At 41.5% G+C, this 15027-nt stretch overlaps 1 protein-coding gene across 6 annotated transcripts in view; it reads left to right on the top strand.

Moving 5' to 3' along the window:
• The first annotated feature begins 113 nt into the window (after positions 1 to 113).
• Taf1 (TATA-box binding protein associated factor 1) overlaps positions 114 to 15027 on the top strand; it is a 61371-nt gene continuing 46457 nt past the window's right edge. For 5 of the 6 annotated variants that reach the window (XM_065446811.1, XM_065446810.1, XM_065446806.1 and 2 more), the window contains exons 1-13: positions 114 to 245; positions 810 to 921; positions 1080 to 1227; positions 1569 to 1682; positions 2692 to 2766; positions 4957 to 5243; positions 5727 to 5942; positions 7412 to 7591; positions 10931 to 11071; positions 12085 to 12172; positions 12363 to 12458; positions 13250 to 13359; positions 13479 to 13607. In XM_065446811.1, coding sequence (XP_065302883.1) covers positions 820 to 921; positions 1080 to 1227; positions 1569 to 1682; positions 2692 to 2766; positions 4957 to 5243; positions 5727 to 5942; positions 7412 to 7591; positions 10931 to 11071; positions 12085 to 12172; positions 12363 to 12458; positions 13250 to 13359; positions 13479 to 13607 — 1686 coding nt within the window. In that variant the 5' untranslated portion in view covers positions 114 to 245; positions 810 to 819. The remainder of the gene's footprint in view (positions 246 to 809; positions 922 to 1079; positions 1228 to 1568; positions 1683 to 2691; positions 2767 to 4956; positions 5244 to 5726; positions 5943 to 7411; positions 7592 to 10930; positions 11072 to 12084; positions 12173 to 12362; positions 12459 to 13249; positions 13360 to 13478; positions 13608 to 15027) is intronic. The other variant, XM_065446809.1, reaches the window with a different exon arrangement.

Genomic DNA, 15027 nt, shown 5'->3' with positions numbered 1-15027 from the left:
GCATTAATGCCTCTATTAAGCTTTTTTGAATATAGACAGCAAACGTATGCGCTTCACTTCCACCGAAGTTGTATTAACAATGACATCGAAACCGCCAGGGAGCGACACCGGCGAGAAATTTGTAAGCCTTAATATAATCAACAGTTAATACGGTATAATGGAGTGCGGGCTGTGCTGGCGCATTCTGTCTCATCCGCGCTTGCGGGTACAGTTGTCGTAGTTGTCGCGGAGAAATGCCGTGAACAGTAAGATAAACTTTACGTGCTCACGTTGAAAATAAATTAGTTCTGAGCTATTCTTTTGCATACATGTTACTTGATCAGCTCCAGTACAGAGGTGATCTGTCGGCTGGGTTGTAATCGCGACGAACATCGTGCGGAGAACACCGTTTATTTGGTCTCCGTTCATTGCGTAGAATCTGTGTGTGTTAAGTATGTAGTGAAAACACTGAAATCGGCACTTCTCCGCTGAGAATAATTGCAGTGAAACTGAAGCTTCATTTTTAACTATGTAAACACGCGCACATGTAAACAAACCGCGGTCTCGCGGATAGCAACGGGATCGAAGGTAAAACCGACCAATTCTTTTTTTTTTTTGTTCTCTAGGTAGTTTCGGTCAGTCTAAAATAGGAATATGACAGTAATAGACTTGAACATTCTTGACATACCACTTATGTTGAAAGTTTTGGCATTAAACAGGCACTTTCCGATCGCCGCTCCAGTTCCACATTCGGCAGGTTTGAGCGCGCAGTTTATTGCCACAACACTGCGTATTTACTGGCTATCTCGTAATACTTCATTGCTTTGTAGATCGAAAGCCATGGACAGCGACGAAGATGGTGAGCCAGATATGGTCTTGACTGGATTTTTGTTTGGAAACATCGATGAGCACGGTCGACTCGAAAATGACTTTCTTGATCCGGTGAGAGTCCTGCCCTTGACTACCGTATGTCGGCACAACAGTTTCCAAAATTTATTGCAAACACAACCGCGCGTGATACATGTGTTGCAAATACGCTGGTATTGAAAATGCTTAGGAACTGCAGTGCCTGTGTGGACTCAGAGAGGGCTCTGTTGCAGGAATCAAAGCGAAACCTTCACCAGCTCAACCATCTGGGCATTGGTAGTATGTGGAAAGAGATCACCGAGGATGCGGAGGCTGACAGTTCTCAAGATGGACATGACGCTAACGACGATGAAAACGAAGGCTCGACACATAGCGATGAAGGTGGCTGTAACGCATTTATATTTCCTACTTTGTAAGCAGCCAAAACATGGCAAAAAGCTGAGTGATGTGACAGAAACCAAACAGGCTTCCTTAACTGAGCTGTTACAGTCTTGTCATAGTGCACACCACCTTATATGAACTAATATGACTACTATAGTACAGCCACATGCAAAAGTTATTTTCATAATGGGCCCGCTTTTGCAGTTTCTTGCCTGACTAGTCTGTTTGGTGCACTATGACGAAGCATTTGCTCTGCCACTTTTCTGAAATTTAAATTGCCCGAGTGCATAAGGCTGCCTGTTTCATTGTTCATGACATTTCTTTTGCTGCCTCTTTTGCAGAATATTCGAAAAAATTGCCCTCATCGGTAGACTACTTCGATTTTGAAGAACTTGCAGATGATGATGGTGACGAAAAGAAAGAGACCCAGGCTGTTTCTGATGCACCAGCAGCAAGTAAGAGATAGTAGAGCTGTACGATTACATTTTAAAAATGCCATTGCATAGAATATGAATGAAAGAATTACAGCTACCTCGTTACATTAATGCCCTGCTTTTGTATACATTTTGATGAAGGTATCTAGGAAAGCTCATTCACTCTCTTGCAATTGAGGGAGTGCACGCACTGTCTTTCTTCTTACCACACAAAGTATGCATAAATCTGCTTTGTATACTGAATAAAAAGTTGTCATTTTGAAATAACTTTCAGCATACTATTGTAACCAAAATACTACGAGGTGCATGGTCTGCACTGTAGTAGGGCGTCCATAGAGTGCGGGCAGACAGCCTGTACTACAGGGTTGCTGTCTGCTCTCATACTTACAACTAACAGAGTAATTTGCTGTTTTGTAGGCTGTGGACCAGACTGCATAAAAATCTTGAATTTCTGAGGAGCCTGGTTCGTATAAATTTTGGCTCTGCTAGTGCATTCGTCTTATACAGCTCATGGAAAATATACAGTTGTGAGCAGTGTGAGGGAGAACACTGAATCCATATTTAAGCAACGATTACTATGTAGTATGCATCAGAATTCAAGAATCTATAATGAGTAGCTTCCCCATAGAAAATTTTGTGTCATTGAACACCTTTTGCCACTGTGGCCTCTTGAAGAAAATGTAGGTGTTCCTTTCATTTGCTCAAGAGGTACTGTACATAGATTCCTCACAAACACAGTCAGAAATCAATAACTACATTTGTTCTCAACCTAAGCACGTATCGTAGTTTAGTAGTACTTGCTTATCATTATGCATTTAATTCATACCTGTGCTTTCTTGCTTGAATTGTTATGCATGTTTATCATGCATAGTAGTGATATCACTTGCTTACAATGCTGCAAGACAATTATTTCAACACATGCTGTTATTTTGGTAGATGAAGAAGAAATGTTACTGTGCAGTTCTCTTGTTCAATCTGTTTCATTAGTACATGTGTGTAAACATGCTTCTGCTGCAACGTCTTTCTTTAGGCCCTGATCTGGCTGAAGAAAGTGACAGTTTCGAGGGTGCATTCCACCAAATGCTGTATGGTTGTCGTAGTCAAGGTATTAATCCTGTGGTCTTGCACTGAATTGCACTTGCCTCAACATTTTCACACGACGTTTGCACACAACGAAGACCTTTATGGCCTGATGCACTGCACAATGTCTACATCTGTATGCATTTGGTGTTGCATGAGTTAGCCTGTGGTTGGTCATATTGAATTTGTCAAGAGTCCTCCTATGCACTATATTCATGGTTGCGTTGTATTCAAGCCAATACACACCTGTTTTGCTTTGGAAGTGAAGGCTTGCCTGACATGCAGTAGCTGAGCATATGAATGTTAAACAAGGCAACCATGAAATTACTTAGCTGCACACTACAAGATCATGTTTTAAGAAGTGAATTGTGAACTAGCTTGTTGGCCCACCATGTGTATCTTGTGTGCATGCCATCCTTGTTCACTTTTCTGCAGCATAAAATGTCTTTTCTTTTATGCTTTATAAATCCACATTTGTTTCTGATCATGTTTCTGCACTGAACAGTCTGATGTGTCACGTCATTGCACACAGTTTCTCTTTGTCATGCACAGCGTATCGGAAGTTTGGCAGGCGTGTGGCACTTTCATACTGCGCTGTTTCTGCAGAGACAGAAGACAGGAAGGAAAGAGGGTGACAAACTTGCATTTAAGAAGTGGCACTCTTTATCGAACTCATCAATGGGCAAATACAAATTCTTTATTATATTGATTAGTAGCATGTGGTGTTGGCATGTATTTCAGCAGCTTTGTCATGTTCCAGTTCCGTTTGTAATAAAACCTGGTTTCTTTCAGTTCAAAGCTGCAGAAGGCGTGCCGGTACACATCTGCCGTTATCAAAATGGCAACAGCATGTAGGGACTCCGAAAAAGCTTTGATGCCACATGAAACAGGCACTGACAGCAGAAATTAAGCTTAGACTAGTAAATTATGCTTTCAAAAACATGAATATATCGGTTTTATTGAGGGCAAAACTTGATAAGCCAAATATGGTGCAAAAACAGAGGATGAGTGGTGATGCCTTGAAATTCTCACATCATCTATAAGCTACATCATAGGTTTTGGCAGCCGCTGCTCGGGGCTAGGTAATTGTTTATAGATACAAATAAAGGATTATGTTGAATTCTAAGGTAAACACAGGCTCAACCTGGCACATTTGACCGAAATATGCAGGAATACTATTAAGTTTCTAGCGTCACACTGTCCCGTTGGGATGGTGAAGAAATTGTACTGTGGCACAATTTCACAAAAATAACTCTTCATTGGACGAACCAGTGCCCACAAAAATAAGTTGCACTCAGGCAGAACAGTAGTGAAGAGCACATGCATCGATCATAGAAATCTGATGTATAGGTCAGAAGTGTCAGAGGTTCCAGTGTAATTGCTCGGGCTCTTGTGCCTTCCAGGAAGCACAACACTTTCGTGGCGCATACAACCTTATTGCACAAGGTTCGGCGACAACATAGTCAACAGGTAGAACCAGTGATAAGTATTGACAAACTTCTGATTGTCCCGTGAAAAATGTTTATCGAGGCACAGACAATTTATATGCGTGCCCATAATGACATTGTCGGCATGACTTTTTAAGTGAAACATTTCAAAAGGGAAAGTTTGACCTTTAAGGTTTAAACACAACTTAAGGTTCACACATGGACTCACTTAGTGTGGTCGCACTTTGGTGGCCTATATGCAGACAACATGATAGAAAAATGAGCAGTTTATCTGGAAACAAAGCTTGTTGCAAATGGTTTTATGGCAGTCACATACTTTTGTCTCGGTTATGTGGCGTGTAACCAAAGTGTAGAATCACTAGAGGAGGAGATGATGTTCTTATGGTGGGACCATACAAGAAACAGGCCCCAGCTTGTGCAGCTAGCACTTTGTCTTCATGTGAACCATAACTGGTGCTGCCATTAGTTGAGAATATATGCAGTGCAGGGAAGTGCACTTGCAAATTAGGAAAAGGGTCTATTGGTAAGGAGAAGGAGCCTCCTTTTCCGAGCATGAAACAAGAGAAGTTGGAGGAGGATGCCTGCTGTTCTCAGGCTTTTTGTGACCGTGGGAAAAGTATAAAGTCTATAATTATTGTAAGCGCAGTATGAATATGTCGTCAATGTACCAACTGGCCATAGCTTCCTCAACTCCCTCCCCCCCCCCCAAAAAAAAATTCTTTACTGGTAACAGAAACACTAAGAAGCATTTCTCTTTTAATGCACAGAGTCTAACAATGAGAGCGAGGCAAAAATGGAAGAGGGGGAAGCCACTAAGGAAGGGTCCCAAGATGCGGAGTTGATGCCACCACCACCAGCACCGGCACCGTTGCCAGGCTCTCAGCTAGCTGAGAAAAGTACCAAGGGAACTGAGGACGTCAAGGAACAAGCTGAGGATGATGAGGCATCGGCAGCACGAAAACGCAACCTTGACACCCCACTGGCAGCCATGTTGCCGTCCAAGTATGCCGACTTGGATGTCACTGAGCTCTTCCCAGAGTTTCGGCCTGGCCAAGTGAGTTCCTAGGTAACCAGTGACTGGCCTGCAATATGTGGTGTCTGTATTGTCTGAACATCAATTTTTGTTTGCGTTATTCGGGATACACTTTGTGCACTCTTTTGCTTGTAGTCTTCTAGGATGTAAGTGTAGCGAAATCATCTTAGTTTTAATGCCAAAGAGGTGCAAAACACATTAAAGTAGTCTTAAAGGTTAGCTTGCACAAGCTGCTGCAGTGTGTATTGAATTACAAGCCATATTGAGGAACTGTGCTGTTTGTTTTAAAGTACTGTTTGAGGTGTGGACGCTGCTACCATGATGAAAATGGGGTGTGCCTCATGATAAGTAGCGTTGTGACATTGACATTTTTAGATCAGTGACTGCATTGTATTCTTGTCATTGTCATGTACACATGGCAGTGTTAACATAGATTTTTGATTTGAGCTAGCACATTGACGCGTGCGGTTAGCTGAAATTAGGTCACTTGACTTTTATTTACAGGTGCTGCGTTTCTCACGGCTGTTTGGCCCAGGCAAGCCATCAAGCTTACCACAGATCTGGCGGGGAGTTCGTAAAAGAAAGAAGAAGAAGCAAGGTCCATTTGCTGACATAGGTGGAGCATCGCAGGATGCAGGAGGTGGCCGTGCAGAGGAGTTTGAGTGGTGCTTGGACGTAGCCTCGCCTCCACCTCCAGATATGTGTGCGCCAGATGACGAGGTTAGAAAACTAGTGCTTAATAGAAATTAGAAGTTTGTTTCGCTATGGCACATTTATCATACTATTGAGTTTGCAAGTTATGTTCTGCTTGCTCATGTCTTTTTTTACACTTGACAGAGTTTGAGAACAATAAATGTAAAGTGCCCAGAGGCTAATGCAGTGAGAGCTCAATAATTCAAAGCTAATTAATTTAAACTTTTGTGCTGGTTGAGCCAGCCATTATGATGCTTTCAAGCTGCATAGAATTGAATTTAGGGAGCAACTCATTCATTCTAATGTGATTTAGCTACTGATAACTAAAACTATATTCTGTCATATGTCTTGGGATGGATGTTTTCCTGGCATATGGCACAGCTTATGCTGAGTGGCCTTTACAAGCAACAGCGTTCATGCGTGACTGTCTTGAGGAAAAACAAAGCTTTAGTATTGAAGTGGGTGTAGGCAGTCCATCAATCATGGTCACTGTATTTAGTTACAATCACTGCACTTTCAGAGTGGTTCCATCATTGGTCTCTTACCCCACCATTTCTTGACTTTCCACAGCAGCAGGTGTATTATCTGAAGAAAGATGTCGCAAATGTATTATCTATTACAGGCTTAATATATTGGTGATAAGCAAAATTACTTTTAAATGGATGCTAGTGAGAAAAATAAATTGAGCTGAACTGGTAAATCATGGGTTTACAATATGAAAAAAGTCGCTCATATCATGGAAAAGGCTTGGTAAGCCAGAAAAGTTGCGAAAACAAAAGACAGGTGGTGACAAGGCCTTGGAAGTTCCCGCCCCAGGTTGCTGGGAAGTTATCAGTTTTGATGGCATATGCATGAGCTTAGTTAATCTTTTATTGGTAAAAATGGACTACATTCTATTCTAAAGGAGCCAGAGATAGGAACTTGGAAGAGATTCGAGAACATTTACTGCTTCGCAACAGCCCAAATATGGGAAAATACTCTGAAGCTGGTGATGTCATATTGACGCACTGGCACCCAGGTTTCAGCACAAAATTTAAAAAATGGAAACTTGGCCTTCATTTTCTTTTTCTGGTCTGTGTGTGTGTTCAGTATATTGCAGCAAAATTAGCAAAACATGGAGTTTTGAAAGGTTGCTTTATCAGTCTAAGCTAATTTTAATTTTGTCTTTAGTGTTCCTTTCTGAGATTTTTGCACAAGGGGTTTTACTGCTTGATGCAGTTGTGAACCTAGAAAAGCATCTTTGACAGGCCAGCTAGTGTACAGATTTTTTTCTAGCTAGTGCACAAAGGTTTGTTGTGTTTTACTCGTCCTTACTTGCTTCTTTGCACTGTATTTAGAAATAAGTGGCCAATTATTTGTAGGTCATTTGCATTGAACACATATTCTAGTGCAGTTTGTTGAACATTTAAATTGATCCTGCTTGGGATTTTTAATGCCTTTGCTTTACTTTTGGCCTACAGCCCATATTTCAGGCATTAATAGATGTTGCTTTCCAGTTGCGATTGCTGCGGCCTGAGGAAGAGCAGTTATCAGGCAACAAGAACGAAGCATCACGATCATCTGATGTGTGTCCGCAAGTAGCAGACTGGAGATATGGACCGGCCCAGCTGTGGTATGACATGTATGGGATCCCAGAGACTGGAGACACATTTGATTATGGCTTCAAATGCATAGAAGTAAGTTTAGCTGATTTAACTGGTTCTTTCTTAGTTTAATAAGTTTAGCTACAGCTTCATCAATATGAACCTCAAAGATGTAAATGAAACAATGGCCATTTTCTTGCATATAATTTATGCATATCAGCTTGAGCAAGGCATTTATGACCCGCAACAGTGGCTTAGCGGCTGTGGCGTTGCACTGCTAGGCATGAGGTCGTGGGTTCGAGTCCCCCATTTCAATAGGAGCAAAATGCAAAAACGCTTGTGTATTGTGCATTGCGTGCACGTTCAATAAGCCTAGGTGGTCAAAATTAATCCCCTCCCCCCCCCCTTGGAAAAATTAAACCTTTCTGCCTATGATAGGGGCAATCTTGAGCAGAATTTTCAGATTTCGTGCTGCGAGCGAAATTTTGCCTGTAAAGCACACTTAGCCCCTAAACGTATAAATGGCGCAGGAAAGCCAGCCTCTCAGTAGCAAGGGGCATGGGTTTACGAATAGCGAGTGTGCCCTTTCCCTCTTTCTTTCTTTGTTTTTTTTTGCAATGCGACTCTCAATTTTGAGCCTATTGCTTGACAGTAAGTGCAATGAGTAACGACTGGCACAGGGTCAAATGCCTCCAAGTACATGGGCATCTGATGCACTATAATAAGGCACAGCCTGGTAAGCACATCTAGTGGTAATTACCAAATTTTGCAAGTTAACTTGAGCCACATACACAGTGTTTTAGTATAAAGGCCTACTAGTCTAGTTTTCTTGCATTGGCAATGCAATTGCAATTTTCCAACATAAGTTAGTTAACCCAACTTGTTAATAAATGCATGTACACATCATTATTCGATATTTGATTCGAAACTAAGTATTTGTATTTAATTCGTATTCGAAAATCTTGATATTCACACACCTCTAAAAAATAGTTAATTATTACTTTCATTTGTGTTCCTTGAGGTGCTTCTTTGAAATTTCGCATAAGGATTCTCAAAAACTGTGAGTGATTATTACTCCTTTACATCCATTCAAAACATCATTGATCAGGCTACAATTTTTGTTGCGACTACTATGTCTTGAAATAAAATGTTAAAACAAAGAAGCACTGAAAATTACCACATTTCTAGTGGTAATGAAAGAGCTAAGCCTTCGTCACTTTGTACCTTGGCTAGGAAAAAACTATGCAGTGAGTGAGGATTTACTTTCAGGCTAATTGGTTCATGATTACATGAAAACAACTCTACCAGGCAGGAAAAAACAAGAAGTCTTTGTGCTATCTTCTTTCGCCCTGTCTGGCAGCTCTGTTTTCATCTAATGCAGTGGGCATTTGTGAAATTGATTGGCCAGTCAGCATCCTGAGACATGCATGTGTGTGAATGTCATAAAATATGGGATACATGTCTCAGCTAGGTTTTGCGGGCCTCAAGTCCTTATAATTGCCACAAGTAATTGAAGACTGTTTTCAACTGCAATGCAGGTAGTCTATAGTCATGACATTTCTAACTAACAAATTTTTATATGTCTGCTAAAAGTAACCATGGTTTTACTTTATAGGATTGGGCATTGATGATTCAGTTTAACTTTCATTGGTTTGAACATATGCACTTTTGACACCACAGTGATACTTCAGAGTCTATGAGAGTTCTAAGGGTAACAGATAGGTGCCGCATTGTTCATTACACTTGTATATGTTATATCCTTCTCATTGCATTGTATCATATACACACACATATATATATATATATATATATATATATATATATATATATAAAATAAGGTAGTGCTTTTGTTTTTTATAGAATAGTACACATATACTGCCATATTAGCATGAATATAGCGTGAGTATTTTTTCCCCAAATTTCTGGCCTCGGAGATGCCTCGCGTTATATTCGGGTTTGGCACACAAATATAACACAGTTCTTTTTTCATTTATTTTTTGCCTGCTTACTGCGCTATACATGCCTGCTGCCACTTCACCTCGTGCAATAGTGGGAGGCTGGGAGTTGCCTCTGTGCATTTTGTGGCCTTTTTTCTCCTGAGTTCGAAAGCAATTAGTGCCCCCCTTGAAGTAATTATGGTGTATTAAGCACAACATCAAGCAAGACGATCGCTGCTGTTATGCAGGCGTGAGTGGTCTTCGAATTAGCGCAGTGCATCACCGCATAATCGTTGAAACGCTTTGGTAGTTTGATTGTGTCTCAGGCATTTCTCAAGTGCTGTTCAATGACGTTGGTGGGTGCCACAGAGAATGACGCTCTTCTCGCCGACAGTGAGAAAGATGTCAGAACTCCTAATTTCACTTCATTTGCAACGTCAGTTTGCAGTGACATCAGCTAATGATGAATAAAACCCAGCGGAAACCCACCTTTACTTGATGTTTCCTGTTTCCTTGCGGCATTACTTTGCAATATGATGGTTATATATATTGCTTTCTGAGACACTGAAAGTCCCCCTGGCGTTATATTCATGGTTGCATTATTTACATGCACATATGGTAAGCTGTTTGAAGTGTGGACAGCCTTACTACTGTTTGTTAGTCAGTTAACAAGACTACTTGTTCTCGTCATGCTGTTGACGTGTCTGTAAGAAGAAACTCTTGCTACCTTCAAGAGCAATTTTCAGAAAGAACCCATGAAAGAATGCAAACTGCCTGCTGGAGCAGCCTATCAAGAAGTGCTACATGTTGTTGAATAAACGCTTTTACTGACATACACATTTATAATGGATAACACACAAAAATTAGTTTTATTTGTGACATATTTGAAGAGTAACAGTCTAATAAACAAGATGTTAAAGCGCATTTGTGCAGCAATTACCAGTATGTTCATTCAGTGAGCAAGTAATTTCACCTCAGATTTTATTTATTCAGTTGCATCAAATTGTTTGAGGAGAAGGGCAGTATGGTATGCATGGACCAGTCATAAGCACACCCTTTAATGTAGGCCAAAATGCATATACCTGTCTAACATTGCTGTCACACTTTTCATTTTTACGAGCCGCACAAACGAACATATAACTTTTTGTTTTGGTTTGATGATGTTACTGGATAATTCATTTGAATTCACTGCCTGTGGCAGGTGATAACATTGTGAAGAGGGAGTGGCAATGCCAGTGTACCTCCAAGTAGTTAGGGGGAACACCAAATGATTGAGCAAGTATTGTACGGGGGACTGTAGTTGCTGGACAGAGCACAAGGTTGCAGTACTGGTACTGGCAGGTGTGGGGTGTTTTGTGTGGTGGTGGACAGACAGAGCCATTCAGCAGCATGGGGAGCTCGAGAATAAAGAGTGGTAACCGGAGTGTAGGCTCATTGTCTTGTCATCAATTCGAACTATGTACTACAGCAAACTTTCTCACCTTGGTGTTGGCAGGAATGTGACGACAGGGACCAGTACCCACACACAATGCAGCTGAAGGAAGTGAAAGACTTTCCTGACGATGCCTACCTCATGGTCTCACAGCTTCAGTGGGAGGACGATGTCATCTGGAATGGAGAAGATATCAAACACAAGGTGGGAAGTTCATGTGTACACTCACTATAATCTGAGATTTTCTCCTTGGATGTCACAGATTTCATTAAAAATACTGCAACAATTACTCGGTGGAGGTATTAATTTCCCATACATCTGAATAGGGAAATCACAGTTTACACTATGCTAGAGCTTTCTCTTGAGTTGGGTTTTTTGATAAGTTGTCCAGTTTGTTGACCTTTGTTTAGATTATACTGAATACTGGGGGCTTCTCTAAACACAAGGACAAGCAGGTTTTCAGTGTCCTTCTAACAGACATATGGCACACTGCATAAAAAAAGGTAATCTGCCATAATATCAGTTAGGTCCAGGGTGTCGAAAGGAAATGTTTTTTGTTCTGGTTTTAGTTTCGTTCCACTAAGAAACACTCCATTCCAATCCAATTCTAGAAAGAAAAAGAACATCAAATCCGTAACGGCTCATAATGGTTTTGGTTCGCATGCAAAAATTTTCGAAGCAGAGTAACGACGAAAACACAGTATTTATTTTTTCAATATGTGAGTTATAAATTCTGAGATCATGCTCAGCGCCTTGAGTCAAGGCACTGGGAGCACGATCTCAGAATTTATGACTCACATATTGAGAAAATCTCGCTGAAATGCAAGAACACTAACGATAAAGCTTTGGTAACAAAGTATTCCAGCCATAGAAAACGAAATAATAAGCTCTTTGTCGGGCACGCCCTGAGTTTTGCTACGATGCTATTCTGCTAGCGCAGTGAGGCTCCGAATGACAGGCTTAGATTAGTGGAGCGCTTGTCTGGCTATCACTCGGATTGCCGACTTTCCCCTTGGATTGAAAACAGATAAAAGATATTTCGGTTTCACCCTGAAATAATATAATAAATAATGTTTTGGTTACGTTTTCATTCTGGGCAAAAATATACTTTTTGCTTTTTTCGGTTTTCATTCTAGTTCTATTCTGAAACACTGGTTATGACCATTCTCTTTTCGCAGGCATCTGGTTCTCTAACCATGCCCCTGTCTTATATGCAGGTTTTGGCCAAGCTGAACAATAAGAACAATGCAGCAGGCTGGGTTCCTTCAATACTCAATCGAACAGCGTCAGCATTTAGTCAGCAAGGTGCGTTGCTTGGCATTGAGTGATGTCCATTTGATGCATTAAAGGGATGCTAAAGATCAACAATGAATGAGGTCACACTGGTGAAATATTCTTTCAAAACCCTATTAAAGGTCATTTTAATGAAGTTTTCTCTGTACTTGTACTGCATCTTAAAACAGGGTGCAGTCATAATTCACTCTCCATGTTTCAGCCAAAAGTGTGTCTGGAGCGGCCCTATTGGGTGCCTCTCAGAAGGCCATGACTCAAGGCATGCTAGCCAAGGCAGGGGCGAAGTCTGGACTGCAGAGTGAGTGCCCTTCTCTCATGCCTTTCTGTTTCGGTGGATGAAGCAATCATAATGTTTGTTTGCTCATTTGAGAAACTCTGCTTTGGTGATGCCACAAGTGAGCAACCATATAATATTACATAAAGCAAAGCGCAGAGAAAGACACATAGAGGGTAGGTTAAAAGGGCAGCCTATGGTAGCATGGAATGCAGGTTGTGCTTGGTTGGCATGGCAACCACGGGGACATGTTGGAAGTCTGGTTGATGTTTGGATAATACTACATTACAGTAGAACCCCGCTGGCACATGTCTAGCTAAGCCATGGGGATGGTGGCTTACATGGCTACACACACTACGGCTATGGCTACATAAACTGTGTCTTGTACACAGGTTTTCTAAATCCTGTGATGACATTAGCATTTGTCTGGTGAACCAATAAAGAGTAGGCTAAGTTACACTAAATGCTCACATGGGAATTAGTATTATCAAATTTAAAACCACTTGTTTGTAATTTTAGGCCACCTCATGCAATTGGTGATTTCACACCCTTCTTTTTTTTTTTGCACTCAAGCCTGTGTTCAGGGTACAGTTATTCAGTATGAAAACATACGTGCAATGGACAGACAAGGAAATAAGGGAGGGAGCAGGCTGGCGACTGCCATTGAAATGGGCAAAAGGCCTGCCTGCTATTTAGAAAGGAGAGCATAGAAATAAAAGTTGAAGATAAGAAGAAGGATAATAAATAGGAAACAAAGAAAGAAGATGGCAGATCACAAATATTATTGACTAAGACCACATGCACACTACATGCAGAGTCAGAACCGGGTGATGATAGAGACGACACGTGGTACTCCATCTTTCCTGTTGAAAACGAAGAACTCGTTTATGGCTGTTGGGAAGACGAAGTCATCTGGGATGCACAGGTCTGGATTTTGTGAGCCTTTAAACAATCTGCACGCTGATTCATTTTGGGCACATTGCATGCTGCAAGATTTGTGCCAAATGATACGAGCTACTGGCTGTTTCCTCATTCTCACCACAGGCCATGGTGAAGAAGCCGGAACCACAGATTTTGACCTTGGATCCTAATGATGAGAACATCATTTTGGGTGTACCTGATGATCCAGACCCGAATTCTCTCGCAAATGCTGAACCAGTGAAAGAGAAAAAGGTGAAGGCCTGTTTCTGTGTTCCTATAAAAATTTATTTTTGTGTGTGTGTGTGTGTGTGTGTGTGTGTGTGTGTGTGTGTGTGTGTGTGTGTGTGTGTGTGTGTGTGTGTGTGTGTGTGTGTGTGTGTGTGTGTGTGTGTGTGTGTGTGTGTGTGTGTGTGTGTGTGTGTGTGTGTGTGTGTGTGTGTGTGTGTGTGTGTGCATACGCGCACGCGCGCCTGCACATGTATGAGAAGAGGAGGGGGAGGTGCTGAGCCTACAAATCCATGGGAAAGCAACCTTGGATTGTCAAGGGCTGTTTAAGAAAAGCACATTTGAATATTACAGATGAAACAGGCCTTAAGGGGTGCTCATTTCCTTACTCCCTGCTTCTGAACACAGGAATGTTTTGTGGACAGTGACCAGAATGTCAAGTTTAAGAGCAATGGTTCGCGCAAGAGAGGGCATAAATTGCAGCTTGCTGGGACAACTTTTAAAGTGTCTTTGGTGGTGTAATTCGGTAGGTACATTGGATGCAAGAAGTGTGTACTGTTTCCTTTAGAAATTTATGAGGCTTCAGGCTTTATGAAGAAGATAAAGTTTCATATAGTTAGGGCATATAGTTTATTGGAAGTGGACAGTGCTGTATTTCTCAGCTCTGTGCAGGTTATGCAGCTGTGTGACACATCACATGTAGCATTGTCATGTTAAGCCAAAAAGAATGTATATCTTACTGCTACAACAGCAGTTCTGAAAAAATCACAGGTGATGTGCCAGCTATCTTCGTGACACATTGCATGTGACCTTCTTATCTGGGTGCTGTGCAGTCATTAGAATGTGAACTAGTAAACACCATTACAGTCAAACCCACTTAAAACAATATTCAAGTTCGACGAAAATTCCATTGTTATGACCGATAATTGTTATGACTGGGTTGCATGAAAAAAAAAATCAAAATGAGGGGGTGGCGTAGCTTTTCCAAAAAAACTATAATGGTAGGGAGGCCAGTTCTTCTCCCCTCCACCTTCCTCTATCTGGCTTCTGATGTGTTAACTTGTTTAACAGTTTAAGTCTGCTTCCTACAAACTTGTCCTGAGTTGTCGGCGCAGTTGGCGCGATCCATTCATGTTTCGGCGGGTGGTGCAGTGCAAAGCTATGGAAGCAGCCCATTCATGTTCGGAGGGGTGGAAGGGCGACGGGAGAGATGCACGCGAGGCTGGCGTGCATCTCTCATCGAGAGAACCATGCAGCAGCAGTTGGCATGGCGGGCGATCGTGCAGCAGCTCGCATCTCAGTTTTTCTTTTTCCTTTTCAAGGGTTTCACATTCCATTACCTTTCGGCACGGACACCCAGCAGCCAAACTTCATCGTCATAACCGATAATGCAGCATGGGGACATAGTAGTAAATGGGTTATTTCCCCATACAAAAGTTGACAATGC

Source organism: Dermacentor albipictus, chromosome 3, assembly GCF_038994185.2.
Source record: "Dermacentor albipictus isolate Rhodes 1998 colony chromosome 3, USDA_Dalb.pri_finalv2, whole genome shotgun sequence".
Taxonomy (NCBI): Eukaryota; Metazoa; Arthropoda; class Arachnida; order Ixodida; family Ixodidae; genus Dermacentor; species Dermacentor albipictus.
This window is presented reverse-complemented; position numbering and strand designations above follow the sequence as displayed.